Raw genomic sequence first — 22205 nt, forward strand, 5'->3', positions numbered from 1 at the left:
ACTGTTTATTCTACATTCTATTTCTTCTATATTTAATTTTGTATATACTCTGTACATTAAGCTACTCTGCCTTTTACTTTTTTTTGCACTCCCGGTTAGATACTAAACTGTATTCATTGTCTCACCTGTACTCTGCAATGACAACTGGAATGGCACTCGGAGAGCGCAGACCTCTGCTAAGCTGCCCGAGTACGATTGCCCCCCCCCCTGTGCAGATTGCGCCATCATCCACGTGTATTTTTGTTTATGTTGAGATCAGCTGTATGTAGCGGAGCATCGTTAAACACTTCATTCAAACTGGACAGAAACAAAGTAAGACTCACTTAAACAGTCGTCGTTACTCTTTCCAACAATCACCAAGTGTGCTTTGGTTGAACAAAACTGTAATTTCACAGAGTTTAATGTGAAAAAACTCAGATTCTGCAGTTGTTGTCCCCTCCCTGCTCTCTCTCTGTCCCTCTCTCTGCAAGCAGAAGGAAAGAGGCAGGGTGATGCGTCATGAACGTGTCATCAGTTACACTGCGCTTGTCCTAAAGCCTGTGGTGGTAATACACAGGCTGAGCGGAGTTATTAAAAAAAATTCCCGAAGCCGTATCATGATCCGGATTGCCACCAAAATCGAATGGATTGTTCATTGTGCCACACCCCACCCCTCCAAAGAATTTCATTCAAATCCATTGCGGACTTTTGGAGTAATCCTCCAAACGGACAAACCAACAAACCAATGCCTTCGGCCTAGGAAGGAGGTAATAAAGTTGAATCTGATCTTATCTAATCTAATCAAATGAGTAGGGGTGTAACGATACGTTTTTACAACAATGCGATACTATATGATTTCCATGGTTCCGATACAATTCAAGGACGATATTTGGCTCATCTAGAGCGATACGATACGATTCAATGATTTGAAATCGATTCAGTACCTTTTTTTTTTGCCAAAAATTCAGTCAGTGTGACTGTGAAATAAATCACTGATTCTGGACAGTGCAGGTCAGGATTCATCAAAGTTTTTCTTGTAAGGGAATCAGGGATAAATTAATTATGGATATAAACAAGTAAACAACCATTAATGGCAAATACATACAGCTTTTATTTGTAAATAATAAAAAGTACAACTGCAGGACCTGTTGATTCAGTTCTCAAGATACAAGGCAGTGCAATATTTAACACAAAATATAATAAACCAAATTCTATTCAAGATAAATGAAAGGTGGTTTAACCTGCTACTTCTGTCCTCATTTTCAATATAAACGGTAGAGTAATAATACAGAGATCAACTGATAGTGATCAAACAGCTTGGGACAGAATCATTCCTCTACAAACGCTGATTAAATAATCTGATAATCAAGTAGTCCGCCTACAGTGTTCATTTGGGGTCTTTTCATACATGAACACATACGGAACAACATTTTAAAACCATGTTAGACTAACGTTAGTTGAATATCTGTTACTCCCGTGATAATTATCCTCGCGGACCGTCTGCTCTCCGGCTGGATACGTGAAGCTGATGCTGCGTGCACATAGATATCATGACGGGGAAAGGAAAGTCATTTTCTCTGAATTAAAAAATGACAGCGCACGGGGAAAGTTGCCTGTGGAGTTTCAGGCGCTTTTTTCATTCAGAGAAAATGACTTTCCTTTTCCCGTCATGATATCTATGTGCATGCAGCATCAGCCTCACGTATCCACCCGGAGAGCAGACGGTCCGCAAGAATAATTATGGATTGATAGCGCCTGAAACTCCAGCAGCTCATGCAGAACCGATGCCCGTCTCCCTCCACGCCTCCGTTTGTCTGCATGCACGCCATGTTTGCGTGCTCGCGCTGCAGAGTGCAGAGCTGGCGAGCTGGCGCATGTCTGGAGAGTGAACCGGAGTCACGTTTAACATTTCTTTACAAATAAAAGTGCTAAAAAACACTTTCATATAACGTTTGTCATCCTTAAATACAAGGTGCAAATCCTTAGTATCGATACAATCGATTTTTGAGGTTCAAATCGATTTTATATCGATATACATCTCCCGCGAAGGACAAATTGACGGGTACCTATCGATGTCGTTGGATCGTAGTAATATAAATCGATACATCGATGTAGTAGATGAATTGTTACATCCCTACAAGTGAGCTAATGTTTTGGGTGTGATTTACAGAACTTCTTCTGAAACAACAGGATTCAAATAGCATGACTGAAAACAATTTGTGTTAGTGTTTAGATGGCAGGGCTAGGCCTAGTACACGTCAGACCCTCATGGGCCAGCCACATGATCTCATTTGGGTGGACGGTAAAACAATACTAATGGATCTGTAATGAACTGAGGTGAATTAAAGTAATCTCTGCTTTCCATTCGTGTTGAGTTACTGTTGAGTCTTTCTATTGTTAAAGATGACTGCTAGTGATAAGAAAACAAAAGACAAAAGGGTTAATCACTCAGAGATCTAACCACACCTTGAAAGCTTTTATCGCTTGAGTCAAAATATGACAAAGCAAAGCAAATAAAAACACACTGGAGAGTATTTAGTGAAGTCTTTTTTTTATCTAAAGTCTTTTGTTATATCAATCCATAATTGGTTGTAATAGTGGTCTATTGTTCTCACAGGTCTAAATCAGATTTGGTAGTAGTGGGTGTTTCCTACTTGAACTTTGAATAATGCCAAATCCTGAAGCTCGGAGCCAGGAAAAACAGAACCTTTGCTTTTCCTTCTCACTGGTCATTGCCACAGGTAGAAACCAGCTGAATAAATCTGCTCCAATACAGGACATGGGTTTGGGTTTGAGTTGCAATTTTAAGCAATAGTTATCCTCAATCCTTAAAGTTCCTCTCAACTCACTGTTGATGTTATAAAAGGATCAGTTCAACCACATTACAGAACAACACTAATGTCTCCAAGCAGTTTGGGCTGCATTTGTGCAGGTTTAGAGATACAGTATCTGTCTCCACCCCAATACAGTGGAGGTGATTGGCATGTAGTTTGTGGTGCTCACCGCACTGAATAATTACATTAAAAAAAATTAACAGTATCCTCTCTTTCCAGGAACAATTTCCCTCTTATTCAGGATAATCGAGGAGCACCTACAAGCTCCTCGATCTCTGTGTCAGAAAAACTCCTTTTCTTATTCTTCCTCTCGGTAGTCGCCGTGATTCACCGTAAAGATCCATTGATCAGCAGGTTCATTCACATTCATTCACTAAATTCCATTCATTGTTGTTAAGTCAATTTTATTTGTATATCCCAAAATCACAAATCACAAATTTGCCTCGGGGGGCTTTACAATCTGTACAGGATACGACACCCTCTGACCTTTACAGTGCCACCCTCTCATCGGATAAGGAAAACTCAACCGGAAAAAAAATGGAAGAAACGTCAGGAAGAGCAACAGAGGAGGGATCTCCCTTCCAGGATGGACAGACGAGCAACAGATGTCGTGTGTATAGAGTAACAACATAATGAAAATACAACATAGACAATCCATATGACAAAAAATAATACATGTAATGTGAACATATTTGTTATTCTTTTTTTTTTTTTTCTTAGGTATTTGTTACATGTTCGTGTATGTAAAGTGAAACGAAATGGTTGTCCACTCATATTAAACAACCACTGTAAAGACGTGATATAGAAGATGGCTGGACACGAGGAAGAAGAATATTAGACATGAATCCCAATTAGTGTATGAGCGTATGAAAATAATATGCAAGATAAGCATATCGTTTGTTATTATGAACGGCCGAATGGTGCGTCGCTTTAAATGCTGCGGCCGCAAGGAATTGTGGGATGTTATTCTCTCTTTTCCTTTGGTAAAGGATGGTCCAGTCTATCCTCTGCTAAAGGAGACAATAAAGGAAGCATTGAAGCTCCTTTCCTTAGCATTTGGAGAATTCTAACAGCTCTTATCACGGCTGCTACTGAGGTACTTCCGGGTCATTTCACTCCGTTAGGAACCTTCCTAACCAAAAAGGACTATTCGAATGCAACCCGGGTTTTCACTCCACTACTCTGCCAGATAATTCCGTCTTGTTCGGTAGTGCTCTGCGTACATTTTTCCTCAGTGTTTTTTGTAGTTTGCTATTTTCTAGTGTTGCCTGTGATTCCCGTACTTACCTGTGTTTTCCCTGTGCTCAGGTAATCCTGTGTGCCTCGCTGTTTCACCAGCTTCCGTGTCTTCAGTGACTGAGTTTTTTCCATGTGCTCAGCCCTCGTGTCCATTCTCTCCTCATCTCCTCACCGGTGATTCCTCCACGAGTCAGCCGGCTCCCTGCCTCCACTGCCTGCGTTTTTCCTTTTGGTTGGAAAATAAACTCTGTTCATTTTTACTTACCTGTGTCCGTCTCTGATTTTGGGGTCCAAACAAAACCAAAACCTCACATCCTCTCAACTAGTCTCTTATGTTTTAAGTGCTGGTTAGAGTTTAAATTAAGATATTGGTCTGTGGGTTTGTTGTACACAGTGGTTTTATATTTTTTTTCAATTTGGAGCAACTCATTATTTGGAAACACCACACTATATACAACAAGAAAACAGCTTTTGTTAAAAAAAGTATTCATTTTATTTTCTGTTTTATTATGTAGTGAAGTAAAGGAAAAAAACATAATCACAGAGATCCATTTTTTGAGAAAAGTACAAATTTGAAAAGAGCGGCCATTTTCTACTTCATTGCTGCATTGATGTTATATGGATACAGAAAGTTATCAATCTGTATGATCCAAGAAGACATTAGGGGGACCAAGTAAAAACACCAACACCATGTTAGTTTGGCCATCATTGCTGACATGGACTCCACGTTAGTGTAGGTTGTGGCCTTTACTGTAGGTGCTAATTTGTTTCCATCACAGATGTGACCCTTCATATCAGTTGTTTGAAGGGGAAGGAGTGAACCAAGGACCATGGAAATAAATGGCACAAGCAAGACCAACAGTTATGAATCACCATGTCAAGCTATGGGATTGCCACTCCCTTAGCTGCCACATTGAGACCTTGCCCCCTGCTATAAAGAGCTGGGCCTCCCTCCCATCTTCCTCAGAATTCCTTTGGAGAAGCAAATGGCTATGGCTAAAGAGTGGCTGTTATGGCTGACCCTGTCAGCCATCGTAGCTGCTTGGCACAGCGGTACATATATTTCCATTCCATTAGGCAGCCTGGCAAATATGACAAATGGAACTATTAACAGTTCAAATGTTTACCCATTTGCTACTGCCTTATTGTGTTTTAATGCAGTTTGAGATTTGATTACTGATTACTTGACAAATAACTCTTACTTCTTTCAACAGAGGCAAAGTCTGCTGTGAACACGTTCTCCTCGATGTCCCAGATTCCTGAAAAAATAATAGGTGAGCTTGTTGGTTGTTGGTCAGTGACTGTAAACTGTTTCCTTATGTGAGCAATGTGTGAGAATTCATTGATGTCGGTAAAGAACTGTGTAAAATACGGCCAATGCTGTGGTGTCTTGTCCTGATCGGTCTTTGTAGGTGTGAGTCCCATCCACAACGGCCAGGTTTGCAGTACGTGGGGCAACTTCCACTTCAAGACCTTTGATGGAGATGTTTTCCAGTTGCACTCCACTTGCAACTACGTCCTGACCTCTTCGTGCAGGGGCACTTACAAGGACTTCAACATCCAGATAAGGAGACAGGAGGCTGGCAGCCATCACACCATCAAAAGCATCATTATGAAGTTGGAGGGTTCAGTAGTGGAGCTCTCTGAGGGCTCAGTGGTCGTTGATGACAAATCGTAAGTTTTCTCTAAAAAAACCCTAAGCCCCTTTCACTCTGCCTGCATAATATATTGCTTCAGACTGGATGGTACATATGGGTCATATTCAATAATATCTCATAAAAACGCAAACAGGAATGGTTTGGATTGACTTGATTAGCATGAACAAGAACAGAGTTACCTACCATGGCAACTTTAGTATGTTACCTTAGAAATCTATTTGTTTCTATGAACACTGTTCAGTTCAGTGGTTAGTTAAGTAAATTCATGTTGGAAAATAAATCTTTAGAAGAAAAATGTGGTTCTGTGCAAATGTTTTATGCTTTGTTTATGATGCTTTATGCAACCTGATCTTGAGAATCGTTCTTTCCTGACTGATTCTCATTAGAACTGTGTTGTCAGAACCTAAAGGCACAGACATTTTACAGAAGTAAAATCCCCTAACAAAATATTGGCATCTACTGCCACCCTTTGCTTTCATACCTTCCCACATGGTTAGATACCATTGACAATCTACCTTGAACGAATGTAAAATAATGACCAAATAATGTGACTTCTCTTTTTTCTTTTTGCAGAGTCGTCCTACCATTCAGTCATGCAGGGGTGCTCATTGAGAAAACTCCCACCTACATCAAAATCAAAGCAAAGCTGGGATTAGTTGCTATCTGGAATGAGGAGGACTCTTTTCTGGTAGGATAGAAGAACTTTTTTCTGACCATTATTGTTTAAAATAGTACATAAAATAAGTATTACAAGGTTAGGCTGCACACTGAACAAATATTTCTGTGCAAATATTTAGGCCTGCCCCCTCTTAGTTGATTAGTCGACTGATCATTTTGGTCTTAGTTGACAAGGATTTCTATAGTCGATCAGTCATTTTCTATGCTTTTTTTCATGCTGAATGAGTTATTTCCAAGACATATATGAGCACATCTCTGGTAAACACAAGTTTTAAAGTGGTGCCTTTGTGGAGAAATTCAGTTTTACGGATTGTAGTGTGTTAGTCGACTAAGGACAGCCCTAAAAATATTTCTTTTGGTGAGTAGGATCACAAAATGACTGACTGAATATACTGTATATGTACAGTATGTATGTATACCCCAGTAGAGAGCTCCACTACTCCTCAAACCGATGTTTTTTGTCCTCACAGGTGGAACTAGACCCGAAGTACAAGAACCAAACCTGTGGTCTTTGTGGAGACTTTAACGGGGTCCAGCTCTACAATGAGTTCTACAGCCATGGTACACTTTGACCCACTTTAACAAGTCAGTCAGTCAGTGTAGGCATGGCAACAGAACTGAGATGTTTCTTTGATATTATCCAAACAGGTGTGAAAATATCCCCCCAGGATTTTGCTAACTTCTGGAAAATGGATGGTCCAACTGAAAGCTGCTCTGACTACACACTGGATTCAACACAAAGCTGCAACAACATGGTGAGGCTTCACAGCAATTTGGGGTTGAATGTCTTGCTCAAGGACACTTTGACATGTGGACTGGAGGAGCGAACCGCCGACCTTCCGATTGATGGGTGATCTGCTCTACCTCTGAGCCACAGCCACATGGAATGTTCTACACTTTATGTTTTTGTTGTATATATATATATCATTATTATACGATGGCCAGTCTCTGATTTGTTAGAGGCTGTGCATTATTTTCAGATAACTACATACGCTAACCCTAACCCTAACCCTAACCCTAACCCTAACCCGTACTCCACAAGTTGGCATGGATAATATGTGCGGCCTTTGTTAGTGCATCAATTCTGTTGAAATTCTATCTTAGCTTTGACTGCCTAAAAATGTGCTCTCTTCCTGTCTTTTCCTTTGGTTCCATTCCTGTCTGTCTGTCTGTCTTTACTATAGAAACCTCTGTGTGAGCAGATCCTTACAGGGCCGGCCTTCAACAGCTGTCACAGTCTGCTGGATGTTGACTCCTTCACTTCAGCCTGTGTTGCAGACCTCTGCCACTGTGGCAATCCCATAGATGAACACGCAGACTCCTTCTGCCTGTGCAATACCGTGTCAGAGTTCTCCAGGCAGTGCGCCCATGCTGGAGGCAAACCCCAAAACTGGAGAACCAAAGAGCTCTGCTGTGAGTACACTAGTACACTCATTAGATCCTGCTCATTGAATATTCCATGGGTTGGGTAGGAGGGGTTTATCTGCCCTATCTGGGTTTTTGTGCAGTGGTGGGTAGAGTAGCCAAAAACTATACACAAGTAAAAGTACTTTTACTTTGCAAAAAAAAGTACTCAGGTAGAAGTAAACGTAGTCATCAAAATAACTACTTGAGGAAGATTACAAAAGTATTTACTGAAAAAGTATCATGAGTAGCGAGTAACTTAAATAAAAAAAACACCAGCACATTACTGTCTTTTGCCCCGAAGTCTTTTATTTGATGTGGACATGACCACAGATGGTCTTCGTCGGGTAAAGTTAAAGAAGTCAACATACACCTGTATTTATTTGTGATGATCCTATATTACATTATGATTTGACAAATAAATCAGAAAATGTGTCAATGCTGTGATGTTTCATCATGAATTGCCTGTTAAACACAGGTGTGTTCACTTCTTCACTTTGACCTGAGGAAGACCATCTGTGGTTGAAACATATCAGCCATGTGCACTTGACATAAAAGCAGTTTGTCTTTTTTTCGTGTGCATAATTTGGTCTCTACTTTTCTGTCTCTCTTCATCAGGCTACAAAAAGCATGACTTCTTAAATGCACACCGTTAGCTTGAATACTTACATTAGGACAGAAAGCAGGAGTAGCAGTAGTTTTGAAGCATGATATACTGTGTATACTCTATATTATTAAACTTAGCAATATTAACACAATAGACACACTCGCTGCTCTCTGTCAGCTCAGTGTCCGCACGGTTCTTTGATGTAGGCTACTGACTTCAGACCGGCGTTCACAACCGGAGCCCGCTGCATAGCACACTGTTAATTTGTCTCGAATGTTAGCTGCTAGTGCTATTTGAAAGCCATAACGTTAACGTTACTCCAGCTGTAGCTTCAGCCGTGCTGCTTTGAACGGAGTTGTGTGAAGGCGTCGCTGAGGTAGGATAAGAGAGCGCCCGCAGACCTGGGACCAGCTGATTAACAAATCATGAATGCATAAAATAATAAATAAAGTAGCGAGATGAATGTATCCAAATGTAAACGAGTAAAAGTAATGATTTTTCTCTAAAAATCTACTCTAGTAAGAGTAATATGTATGCTGCAAACTACTCTGACAAGTACAATTTACACAAAAAAGTTACTTGACTACATGTAAAGGAGTAATTGTAACTCGTCACTACCCACCTCTGCTTTTAGTCCAAACAAAATATCTCAGGCACAAAGACCAAATATACCACCAGGATTAGAGAAATCCAAGAACAGCAGCCATCATAAATTCTGTTAACACTAAATGTTTTATGGAAAACCAGGGATTTATGGGTTAATTCACTTAATATAGTTGATTAAAGATATCATGAACCTTGGCTTAGAGATGTGGTTAAACTGTTGATGGCCCTTCCACACTGCCACTGGTGGCTCAGGTGTTTCTCCAACCAAGAACAAGCAAGACAAAGACTACACCAGGGGCTGTAAACATCTCAAGACTAACACGATCTCCTAAATGAATGTTCAGAATGAGAATCAGAGGTGTTACGTAAGTCAAGTGGTGAAAAACAACTGATGTATTCACAGGGAAGTCATGTCCCCACCAAATGGAGTACAAGGAGTGTGGGAGTCCCTGTGCTGATGCCTGCTCCAACCCAGACGCCAGCAACACCTGTGACAACCACTGTATCGATGGATGCTTCTGCCCAGCAGGTACAGCAGAGTGACACACACATTCATGCATACACACACACACACACACACACACACACACACACACACATACATACACAAACACACACACACACACACGCACACTTAACCATCACTACTTAATGCCTGACCCCAACCCTTACCCTAACCCTACCCTAAACCTAATTCTAATCTGAACCTTAAAGGGACTATTTGTAACTTTTTAAGTGTATAAATGTAGCGGGTCGCCACACATGCGCGTTCGCATATGCGCGCTCGCGTGTGGCTGGAGCCTCGTCTCCGCTGCCTGCTCTCCTTCACTCAGAATGCGCGCGCGTCCTCGCTGTCTCGCTCCACCTCTAGACGTGAACGCGTGCTCACTACACACTGCAGAAGAGTTAGTTTAGCTCTGAGAATATCTAGTGAATGCACAGGGGACGTTTGTGCAGAAATAAATGCTGCAGTTCCTCCAGACCAACAGAGCTTTCCCGTGTCTTGTGAAGTGACGGAGCTCTTCAGAGAGTTACGTTACCCTCTCGTTACCGACCGGGTGCCGGTGTCTCCTCTGCTCTCTCCGGCTGCGGGCGGAGAGAGCAGGGAGACACGCTGCAGAGACCCGCTGCATCAGCCTGCGCTGAGGCAGGAAAAGCCAACACTAAGATCAGATCTAAATCATGTTCATGGAGAGACCTTCGTCTGGTCAGCTAACATTACTGCCAAGCAGCTGAAATATAGAGTGATATTGTGGTTTTAGCTGACGTGTGTCGCCTCACTGTTTTGAGCGATGCTCGTTCAGGTATATTTAGAGCGAGCAAGTTCGAGCCCGACGCTGACTTTCGTTGATTTCACGGCCACAGGTGTCGCTGTTAAGAAGCATTTCTGAAAGTTACAAATAGTCCCTTTAAAGCCCAGTCTGAACCCTCAAACAGGCCTCTGAAAAAGTGAGAAATGTCCTCAGTTCCCAAAAATGTCCTAACTCTGTTGGTTAAAAACTTGTTTGGGTCCTTACTATGTAGCAAGTACAAGAACACACACACACACACACACACACTGTGTTTTAATGCAGTGATTCTTTGATGACTTTCAGGCACGGTGCTGGATGATTTAAACGGAGAGGGTTGTGTCCCACTGAACAAGTGCTCCTGCAGCTACAACAGCAAGATCTATGGACCGGGGGAATCCTACTCCAGTAACTGCAAAAAATGGTATGATATATAATATATCAGTCTGTCTGCATGTTAAAGGAAGACTCCACATTATATGGAAAATACGTTTATTTGTTCGAAAAATCACTGTCAATTTATTTATTTCAAATTTTAATTTGAGGATAAGATGCACCATCTTGAGGTCCTCTGACACAATAACATGGATATGAACAGATATTTCAACAAAAATAAATAATAGTAATGATAGTAAATTAAACAATACAAAACAATTAACATAGTAACATCAGCAAGAGCACACACATAAGTACTATAATACTACTGTAATAATACTCTCCCAGTATCCCAAACCACACACACACTACATATCTGTAACAAGTGTCATCTGCACAGAAGTAATGAGAAATTAAATACATTAACACTGCCCGACAAAAACACATTATGTCAAATTACTGAGTCCAACTAGGAACAAAAACCTAAGATGAATATATTCAAGACAAAACAAAACAAGTACATCTGAGGTAAACAAGCAAAGAAGTCTTGAAGTCATGGAAGTCACATGGTGCTTTAAACTTAAAAGCACATTCCCCAATTTGTTTAATAATTTTAGGCACATATAAGAAAGGGGTGTTGAGTGTGTCTAAGTGAGTATATGATGATCTAAATGGAAAAGAAAAGTTGAAGTAAAAGCATTTGAAAACAAGAGCAACCACCTAGAGTTAAAGGTAACCAGTTACTGTATATTAACCAGTGTATCATACATGAAACAAAACATGAGACAAAGCTACAGCTATTATTGTAAACTACATTTAAAGGATGAAGATGTCTTTCAGAAGTGTTTAGGTATATGCTATCATCATAATCAGTAATGAGAAATAAAAGTGTAGACAATTTGTTTTCTTACCTGAGAGTAAAACGAAAAAAGAAACTGGCATTTGTTTTATTTTTAATAGAATAAATGAGGCCTGAAAGAAAATTCTGAATCAATCCAAAGTCCCAAATATTTAAATGTATCAACTGTGGAGACCCATCAGTGAAGTTAGTAGCTAATTCAGCAGATGGATGATTGAGATTATATTTAATACCAAACAGTGTGTTTAATGTGAGATTGTTATTCAAAAAATGTTTTTTTTAACAATACACACATATATATATATATATATATATATATATATATATATATATATATATATATATATAGAGAGAGAGAGAGAGAGAGAGATAACAATGTCATCTGCATAGAATGGAACAAAAGATTTAGAGCAAATTTTGGAAGATCGTTATTAAAAAAAGTCGAGAAAAGTAAAGGCCCTGAAATAGACCCTTGTTAGTGATTAAATAATCGGATTGATTAAAATGAAAAGAAACACACTGACAACGACTATGAAGATAAGAATCAAACCAGAATAATGCCTGTTGACAAACACCAATAGCATAAAGAAGGAAGGTATAAGAAGGTGATAATGGTCAACCAAAAAAAATTGTTCCTGTAAACTGATCTTTGTCTAAGGATGAGATTACATCACTGGTCAATTATATAATTTACAATTTCTGTTTCCTCAGTAAGTGTCCAGTGCAGAGTAAGAGTAGGTCCCAGAATATGTTTAGCCTAGTTAGTTTTAGAGATCAGCTATCCACTGGCAATTAAGATGAAACTGTGTGTGCTGACAGTGTGTGTGAGAGTGGCCAGTGGAACTGTACGGAGGAGAACTGTCCAAGAAGCTGCTCTGTCGAGGGAGGGGCTCACATCAACACCTTCGATGAAAAAGTCTACACCTTCCATGGGGACTGCTCCTACGTCCTGGCTAAGGTAGCACACATTAATCATCAGTGCTGTTATACACACAAACACATACACACACCCCTGCCATGGTAACACATGCATAACACTGCTACACAAGCCTAGGCAAGACCTCAACCTCAAACCAGTTAAAGCTTTTATGAACAGAAGAAATGTGATTAGTGTTGTAAATAAAAAAAAACATCTCTGTACCATCCCATATATTTAATCAGTATGTAGTAATGTATCCAAAAGTCCCCATCCCCTACAGTAAGATCAAGGCTTGGAAACTCTTATCGCCTCCAAACTAATCTGATCAGGTCTTTTAATAACGCGTTAATATTAACAATGACATTAACTAAATATAAGTTATTATACAAAGAAGGGTGTGTTGAAAATAAGAATAAGTGAATAACGTTTTATGATGATGTCATTGTTTTGTTGCATCAACAATCATATGTCAACAATAATCAGTCAAGATAAAACAATACTTTTTTTAAATTGTTGTTTTTATTGAGGAATACAGAGTACACAATATTAATATCTTATAGTTCTCTAATATTAGGCTACCGCTTTTCTTCTGTTCCTAATCCCCTCCAGCCACACAGTTAGTGTATTAACATTCCTACACAACACACAAGCTCTCTCTGTCAATAGGGTGGATAACTGATGCACTGTCGGGACCCGATACATCCACTGTCATTTCTCCTTTATACCCTTTACACTGCTGTCTGCAGCTATGTTGTTTCAGTCCAGCAGTAGTTGGATAGTTTTGTGTGTGTGTGTTTAGGACTGCAGTGGAGACCAGTTTGTGATTCAGGGAGAGCTGACGCAGTGTGGACTGACTGAGAGTGAAACCTGCCTCAAGTCTGTTACCTTGGGATTGTCTGGAGGGCTTCATGTGAGTATGATACACACACACACACACACACACACACACACACACACACACACACACACACACATAAACACACATACACACAACACTATTTGACTTTTTTAACTGGAAAAAAATGATAGCTTCATTATTTTCACAAGACAATCCTTGAAGTTGGCATCACACCAAAGGGTGTAATAGACCCGCCTGTCCACCTGAGGGCAGCGCGTCAGTTGCCTTGCAGAGATCTGACTATTACACGCCTGTATTAAAGGTCCCATATCCTGCTCATTTTCAGGTTCATACTTGTATTTTGTGTTTCTAATAGAACATGTTTACATGCTGTAATCATGCTGTAATTTCAAAAAACACATTATTGTCTGCCTGAATATACCTGTATTCACCCTCTGTTTTAAACGCTCCGTTTTAGTGCATTTCAATGGAATTGCGACGGAATTGCGTTGCTAGGCAACAGTTTGGGTCCATGTTTACTTCCTGTCAGCTGATATCATTTACATAAACTGCAACAGGAAATAAACTGGGACACATTTAGAATGTTTAAAACCGTGTAATGGTCTAAATATTGTATATTTATGACATCACGAATGGACAGAAATCCTAACGGCTTGTTTCAAACGCACAATTTCTGAATACGGGCTGTGTGTGTTTCTTTGTATATTGAGCGTTTTGATAGTTTAACAGTATACATATACTGTAGTACTTAAACCTGCTTTATAATGTAAAAGACCTGAAAATCTCACTTTTTACAATATGGGACCTTTAATGTGCAGTACCAGCAGGGGGCAACAAAGACACCGATTTAGGTTCATGCAAGAAAACCAGTTAGTTAAGTTAAGGGAAAACGTCATGGTTAAAATAAGTACGTAAACTAAGTAAAATACGTACGGAAACCAGGTGACAAACGTCACGTGACAACCGTCACTACAAACATGTGACAAAGAGCATAACTTGCAAAATAAATCGGCAGTCACAAATACGAGACTCCCAGTTAAAAGTCCTGTGTTTGCTGGACCCATCCACCTCACCATCCAACCATCCATCCATCCCTTCAGCCATCAGAAGTGGTCTTTCTCACTCTACTGTATGTACTACATAACTAGCTCTGAAGTCAGACTTCCGTCACTACACTACACGTGACAAACATCACGTGACAAACATCACATCAGCCGCCTTCAAAGAATTTACAGGAAGTCACAGAGATAGTTACATCCTGTTAGATCCGATCTGTAGGCCACTTGTAATTTTCAGACCACGTTCAGATTTATTTCTATTTGTTTGTAAATCTATGTGTAAATGTGCGTGTATCTGGCATTGGATTCTATCAATCTTCATTATTTTTGTGTCCGCCTTGTAAAGCACATTGTAAAGACCACTCGTTTTGATAAGTGCTACATATAAATAATGTTCACTATTATTATTATTATCGACCCCATAAGATGTATTTGTTAACAGAAGAAACCTTCATCGCACAACATGAGACTAATAGCCTCTAAAAAAATATCACAGAAAGTTAGGATTTTCTAGAAACACGTGGCGTTTGCTGTCAAACGAAGGCCGAAAAAAAACTATGTCAACTATATGGGTAGACTAGAGCCGACGGCGCGGTACACACCGAAAATACTCGTCCGACGGACGCTCACCGACGGCCCCAAACTGGGCCTTATGAGCCTTTGATCAGGTGACAGCCAGGCGTTTGCCATAATGCTCTGGGTCTTGCAGTCGGTGGAGAGCAACTGAGGCGCCTAGCTCTAAAAACTGCGGCCACCTCGATCTCGTGAGGTCATCGTTATGTCAGAGAAAGTCGGACACAAATCTAACCAGTACGCATGGCACGGCGATGGCCGGTGATCGATTCTGCGCAGGCCTGGCTCATCTCAACCAAGCCTAAGGTTAAGCAGCGATCTCGAATAGTTAAGGTTAGGATAGGTCATCGGGCAGCGAGTCTCACAAGAGTTTTTGCACGTTTTTGCAGATCTCAGATCAGATTTCGCAATTTGCGGGTTACCTTCTAGACACGACCGCACTTTGCCTTGAGACTGGGCTGTAATAGATATGTTTCATGAATGGTCCTGAATCCAAAAAACAATATTACAAAATGAATAAAAAACATTTCTTCCTTCCAAAGCTATTCAACATTATTTGTATTATAGAAAGGAAATGAGGAAACCATAACCAGTTTTGTTTTGCTTGTCTTCAAATCATCATTTTCCAAAGCATAGCCTACAATCGAGTTGTGGATTGTTCAATATGTTTTTCTTATATTTCAGCCAGCAATTGGTTTCTATATTCATTTCAATATGCAATTAAATCATCTTGCAATCTTGGAACTAGATTGAGTCCATCACAGTGAAAATCATGTTATATCATGTTTTGTTTTATCAAGTTGCATGATCATGCAGTACAAGCAGAATCCATACTGCCAAGTAGGTTGTTCACTTGCAAGGAATTTGCCTTGGTGTTTGGTGAATACAATAAACATGTTAAGAGGAAATCAAAAATACAGGAAAAGTACTGCAAAAAGTCAAGAACATAAATATAGAAATGAAAAATTACAATAAATATGACATATAAAAATACTATGACAAATATGTACCATATACCTGTTCTAGAATGAGAGAGCAGGACTGAGCAGCGTTGAACTCACACACCCAGACTGCAAAGATTTCAATACTAACATCTGGTCTCCTTTTCTATAAAGGTGATCACCATCCATCCTAACGGCAAGGTTTTTGTGAACGGCATCTACGCTCAGTTACCCTTCTCTGCTGGTGAGAGACACTCCACTGAACAGTATTCACCTCTGACTTTCTCTCTATCTGACATGTAGAAAGATACACTGTGTGGCCACGTTACAAGCTACAGTATATTTTCTAGTTTAGCTGGATGACCGAGGAGTGGATCAACACTTCATTCCAGTTCCTGTCAGGCCCAAACTATCATATCTGATTTCTTCCTTTACTCTATCAATATTTAAATACGGCCTTAAATTCATCCTCATGTATGATACAGAGTTAGAGCTGGTTTCTATATTCCATAGGCATCTGTAGTTGTTTGCCACTGTCCTTGCCTTATTATAGAAATCCTGTTGGCTTGTCGGGTCACACACACACACACACACACACACACACACACACACACACACACACACACACTTCTGTCCTGGTTGCCGCTGACATTAATTCTGTTGAAAACATAGCGAAGGGTAGTACATGGGCAAAACCCATGTGAGGAGCTGTGTGGTTCAATTCCTGGCAGCAGTCCTTCAGCCTTGATTGTGAATTCCAGTGAACATAAATACCTGAGGCTGTGGGTGGGAAACAAGTGAGGATGAAGGTCATCGCCGCTGCACTGGCGACACCTACTGGTGGGCCAGGGTGTGGGGAGAGAGAGTGCTAGTGTGTCTTATGAGATGAGTCTCATTGCTGGCTGATAAAAAAGGAGTGGCTGGAGACATCTTGTGTCCAATGTGAGGTCACTATCTCACCACCATAGCTCAACAGTGATGATGACAAGAAGAAATACAAAAATGTGAAATGAAATTAATAATCAATGAAAAAAAATTCAATGAATTAAGCTCAGAAGCACACTTGGTTAGCATCATTTATCAACTTCTACAGAAGCTGATTCCAATAACCGGCGTCTGTTTCCACAAAATCATCTCCAACAACTTGATTATCTTTACTGCAGATCCAGCATCAGTTCAATCGCCTCTGGCCTGAATAGGATGATATATTAAAGTGATATGCTTTAACTTTGAACTGTTTTTCTGACTAGCCCAGGGGTCTGCAACCTGCGGCTCCGGAGCCACACTCTTTAGGCCCTCTCCAGTGGCTCCCTGTGGATTTTCATTTTTATTTATCATTGTTGTAGGTCTATGGTACGACGGTACAACGGAGTATTAGGGCCACATTGAGGAAAAAAAAATAAATCTGAGAATTCGAGAATAAAGTCAGAATATTATAAAGTAGTAATTTTACGTGTTATTTTCTTTTTCTCTCGTTAAGTTATGACTTTATTCTCGTAATGTTACTACTTTTTTCTCATAATATTCTGACTTTATTCTGAAAATCGCCAATTTTTTTCCTTCATTGTGACCCTAATACTTTGTAATACATTGTCTCTTAGGCCCTCACTGCATTAGACTTATATACTATATACTTAGACTATAAACTGTGTTACCTTCATCACAATGATCAAATGTTTTGCGGCTCCAGACAGATTTTTCTTTCTTTTTCTTTGCCTAAAATGGCTCTTTTGATAGTAAAGGTTGCCGACCCCTGGACTAGCCAGATGAACAGATAAATAGTATTTCAATGTTGTCTCCTTTAACAAACTCCCATCCTCAACTTTTCTCGTACCCCCCCTAGCTGGGATCTCGGCCTTCAGAGCGTCTTCTTTCTACCTGCTGGTGAAGACATCTGTTGGCGTTCTGTTGGAGGTGCAGCTGCAGCCGATCATGCAGCTCTACGTCACAGTGACCAGCGCCTACCAGGCCAAGACATGTGGTAGGTGTACTCAAATGATCTGTTTTACAGCATGTAAAATAGCATCAAACGTTTCCATTAGAGGAAGAATGTAGAAAATACCGATATTTAAATATACTGCCATGGACAATAGTTGCCAGCTATAGCGGCATGGTGTGGATCACTTTCCCTGTATTGAATAGTTTGGAACATGGGATTTTTATTTATCACTCATCAGTCTGTTTTAGTACGGAAGAAGAAGAAGAAAGCGTGACAGACAGAAAGACAGAAAGATGACGAGTTGTGGTTCTTCTGCCCCGTGGGGAAAGAGTAACCGCACAATCAATCCAATTTGCCACGTCTGTATTGTCATTGCCGTGATGGTGTCTGTCTGCAGGTCTGTGTGGGAACTTCAACAGTAACCAAGCTGATGACTTTCTCAAGCTCAGTGGCGTTCCAGATGCCACAGCAGCCGGTTTTGTCAACAGCTGGAAGACCCGTGCTGGTTGCCTCGATGTTAAGAGCAACTTTGAGAACCCCTGCAGTCTTAGCCTGGATAATGGTAGGTCTGACTCATTTTGATTGATTTTGATTTGACTGTGGGTTCTTCAGAATCACTGATGTTGGTCCTTGTTTGTCAATGACAGAGAAGTATGCCAAGCACTGGTGCTCCATGCTGAGTGACCCTCAGGGAGTGTTTGCCTCCTGTCACTCAGAGATCAGCCCCGATTCCTACAAAGAGGTAAGTCTCACAGCTACTGTACAGCAGTCTCCGGACCTGTGACGTGACCTCACACTCCACTGCTGTTTTTTTATTGTCTCATCACAGAACTGCATGTATGACAGCTGTAACTGTGAGAAAAGTGAGGACTGCATGTGTGCTGCAGTCTCCTCCTACGCCCATGCCTGTGCAGCTGCAGGAATCCAGCTTAGCGGCTGGAGGAAGACCATCTGTGGTGAGTAATTGTGAAACAGAAAAGCCAAACCCAACCCATGCATTTGTATGGAAGGATTCAATCTGAGACCGCGATGAAACAACAATCATAATACCAGTGGTCTTACTGCTTTGACTGTTTTTCACCGCCGGTGGTTTATTGGTTTGTTTGTTGGTTTGTTTGTTTGTTTGTCTGTTAGCAGGATTACTCCAAAAGTCCGTCATGGATTTGAATTACATTTTTTGGAGGGGTGGGGTGTGGCACAATGGACAATCCATTAGATTTTGGTGGCGATCCGGATAATGATCCGGATTCAGGAATATCTTTAAGGATTCCGATCAGCCTGAGCATTAAAACCACAGGGTATAACACATGCGCAGTGTAACTGATGACGGTAGCGGTAGATGACGGGATGACAGACAGCATAGTGTAACGTTATACAGACATAACAAGGTTGCTGAATGAGAGAGGCATCCGCCGATACGATACACGGAAACACACCGTGTTAATAATAAGCCGACCACCTCACGGTACCGCCAGCTGTGAGCTGTGATCTGTTTTTAAAGTAACGCGTTGGCGGAGGTCTGCGCTCTCCGAGTGCCATTCTAGTTATTGCTATTTTTGTCGGAAACGCGTGTGACGTCACAAAGCCTCATTTGGGATGGTCACATGACCTTTGGCGTGGTGAAACAAGTCATTGAAACATTTTGCTTATACTTGTGCTTTGAAAGACTGATACCGTGTCGAGTGAGCTGCTTCGAGCGTAACATCTCTATTGAGTTTTCTGACATACAAGCTCACTGTCTATATCCACTTACGTATGTGATACTAAAGGATCACTCCGGAGGTTTTACATGTATATATTTTTTTATTTTGCCTGTCATACCTGTTTTGAATGTCAACTATTTCTTTCCATCCAAAGTATGAAAATCAACTTGATGGTCATGAAACCTCCTTGAGTTAGTGAACTTCATGTCTGCTTTTATTGCTGTCAAAGTTATCCTCCTGTTGCATGCAGGGTAGGATTAACCCCACTACATTCCGCTTGTAGGGTGAGTTGTCCAGCTCCACCCTCTCGTGTCACTTCTGGTTGCAAAAAACAACAACATGGCGACGGACAAAATGCCAAATCTCGAGGCTTTAAAACGGTAGTCCACAAACCAATGGGTGACGTCGCCGTGACTACGTCCACTTCTTATACACATTCTATGCCTATAGAAAATGTTGCTGTAGCATTATAGCACAATAGACTAAATTGAGCACTAACACTGGTATGGTCCTTTAAACATCTTCATGTGGCATGATCGCAGTGCAACAGTCTCACAGTTTTCCACTGATTCTGTTCGTCTGACCTCATCAGGGAAATATGCCAGCTCCTGCCCCAGCAGCATGGTCTACTCCTACAACATCACGTCCAGCGGTCACACATGCCGCTGCATCAGCACCACGGACCTCAGCTGTCACTTCTCCTTCCCGCCCATCGACGGCTGCGTCTGTGCAGAAGGAACCTATTTGGATGACAATGGGAAGTGTGTCCCGTCTCAGGCTTGTCCCTGTTATGACAAAGGCTCAGTGGTGCCTCCCGGACAGGTCGTCAACAAAGACGGGCTCATGTGGTATGAAAATTATATTTTGTGCAAGTTTTTATCGTGTCGCTGCAGTGATCTGTAGTGGAATTTGGTAGGTTCAAACGAGTGTACATTATACCTAATGTCTAAGCCTTAAAGCCCCAGCCTGTAATGTTTTTGAGCACTAAAATGTGAAGTATATTAATATATAAAATGAAGGGTTTGATTTATTCATGAAAAGGCATTTTGTGTGTTTCTAAGCCAATCATAATTACAGAGTGTTGCAAGTTTCTATATGTGTGAATATTAATGTGCTTTTTTTTTAATATATTTCTCCATTAGCACCTGTAAGGAGGGCAAACTCAGCTGCATTGGAGAGATTATTATACAGCCATGTAAGTTATATAATACAGAATCACCTGATAAGTAGTGTGTGCTACATTCATTCCTGATAGTACCGTATTAACCCAAATGGCAGTGCAGTTAGATGTAGAACGAGACAGTTGTTGGCCGCCCGCATATAGCTAAAATACTATAGTTGGCTGCATCATTTTAACTAAGTTCATATTTGAAAATAATACCTGGGATCTATAGTCTGAGTTCATTACAGTTTAAAAGGAGATGTGTTCATTTACTTTCTCTGAGAGTAAGATGATAAGATGGATACCGATATGAGAATGGTATGTGTGTTACAGTAAGTACAGAGCTGGAGTCAGGACGTGGTTAAAGACTGGATGCAGGGGGGAAAGCTAGCTCGGTGTTGGCTTCAGTTCTATTTCAGAAAATCCAATTTTATTTATTGTTATTTTTATTTAATTTTTAAATAATTATTTATTTATTTATTTATATATATATATATATGTTTTTTTTGGGGGGTGAGGGGGGTGAAAATTTGTAAACAATAAAATAAATGTCCTACTAACATTCAAGTACATCAAATAGTCTTAGACCAAGATTAATATTAGAAATGCATTAAATTAATTTCAGATATGTCTTTTCTCAGCAGCCTGTGCTTCCCCCATGGTGTTCTTCAACTGCTCTGCTAACGGTCCAGCTGCAAAAGGAACTGAGTGTGAGAAGAGCTGCAACACATTAGACATGGCCTGTGTGAGTCACCTTCTCCCCAACATAAAGGAACATTTACCCGCAAATACAGATGATTAGTTCATATTAAATATTTGGATAATCTGAGGTCAAGTCAAATATTTTCTCTGCTGGAGCACAGATGAAACAATTGGGACTGCGGATTGTAAGTTAGATTCTCTTCTCCAGGTGACCACAGAGTGTGTCTCCGGCTGTATGTGTCCCTCTGGGATGGTGTCTGACGGTAAAGGAGGCTGCATGAAGCCAGAGGCCTGTTCCTGTGTTCACAACGGCGTTTCCTACCAGCCTGGACAGACCACCAAGGTGGACTGCAACACCTGGTAGGTGAATCACAAGTGGAGTGAAATGCTGTAAAGCTAGAAATATGCAGCAGGTATAGGCTACTTAATTCTTTTGATATACTTAGTATATCTGTGACTGACATGTAGAAATAAAAAGTATTTTATTATAAGCCTGGTGGCATCTACTGTGTATCTGTTTACAGCACTTGTAAAGACAGGAAGTGGCAGTGCACTACCAACCAGTGTGACGGAACCTGCTCCGTCCATGGCGCTGGACACTACATGACATTTGATCAGAAGCGCTTCACCTTTGATGGAAGCTGTGAATACATTCTCACTCAGGTATGAATGCACACAAAAACAGATGATGAACAGAGGGATGGACCTGATGAGCTTGGACGGTGTTTGGATTGATGAGTGCACACACACACTGTCAATAATGACAGACTCCTACATCGAAATCTGAATGGCTTGCAGAACACCAAATTCTTTCCTCTCCC

The 22205-nt window shown here is 40.7% G+C and overlaps 2 protein-coding genes across 2 annotated transcripts; both read left to right on the top strand.

Moving 5' to 3' along the window:
- The first annotated feature begins 5040 nt into the window (after positions 1-5040).
- LOC141761643 (mucin-2) lies at positions 5041-6960 on the top strand. The gene is made up of 5 exons (XM_074625119.1): positions 5041-5105; positions 5267-5326; positions 5465-5726; positions 6284-6398; positions 6859-6960. Exons 1-5 carry the CDS (start codon positions 5045-5047, stop codon positions 6958-6960), a joined length of 600 nt encoding a protein of 199 aa, XP_074481220.1. The 5' UTR covers positions 5041-5044.
- Positions 6290-22186, top strand: LOC141760721 (mucin-5B-like). Its single transcript, XM_074623786.1, has 18 exons — positions 6290-6398; positions 6859-6949; positions 7037-7143; positions 7573-7801; positions 9409-9534; positions 10601-10718; positions 12348-12486; positions 13247-13357; positions 16053-16122; positions 17722-17859; positions 18215-18379; positions 18465-18559; positions 18647-18773; positions 20113-20368; positions 20663-20715; positions 21324-21427; positions 21593-21744; positions 21909-22186. The coding sequence occupies exons 3-18, from the start codon at positions 7078-7080 to the stop codon at positions 22051-22053; spliced, it is 2094 nt and encodes a 697-aa protein (XP_074479887.1). The 5' UTR covers positions 6290-6398; positions 6859-6949; positions 7037-7077; the 3' UTR covers positions 22054-22186.
- Positions 22187-22205: the final 19 nt, after the last annotated feature.

The sequence above is a fragment of the Sebastes fasciatus genome, chromosome 2 (genome assembly GCF_043250625.1).
Source record: "Sebastes fasciatus isolate fSebFas1 chromosome 2, fSebFas1.pri, whole genome shotgun sequence".
Lineage (NCBI taxonomy): Eukaryota > Metazoa > Chordata > Actinopteri > Perciformes > Sebastidae > Sebastes > Sebastes fasciatus.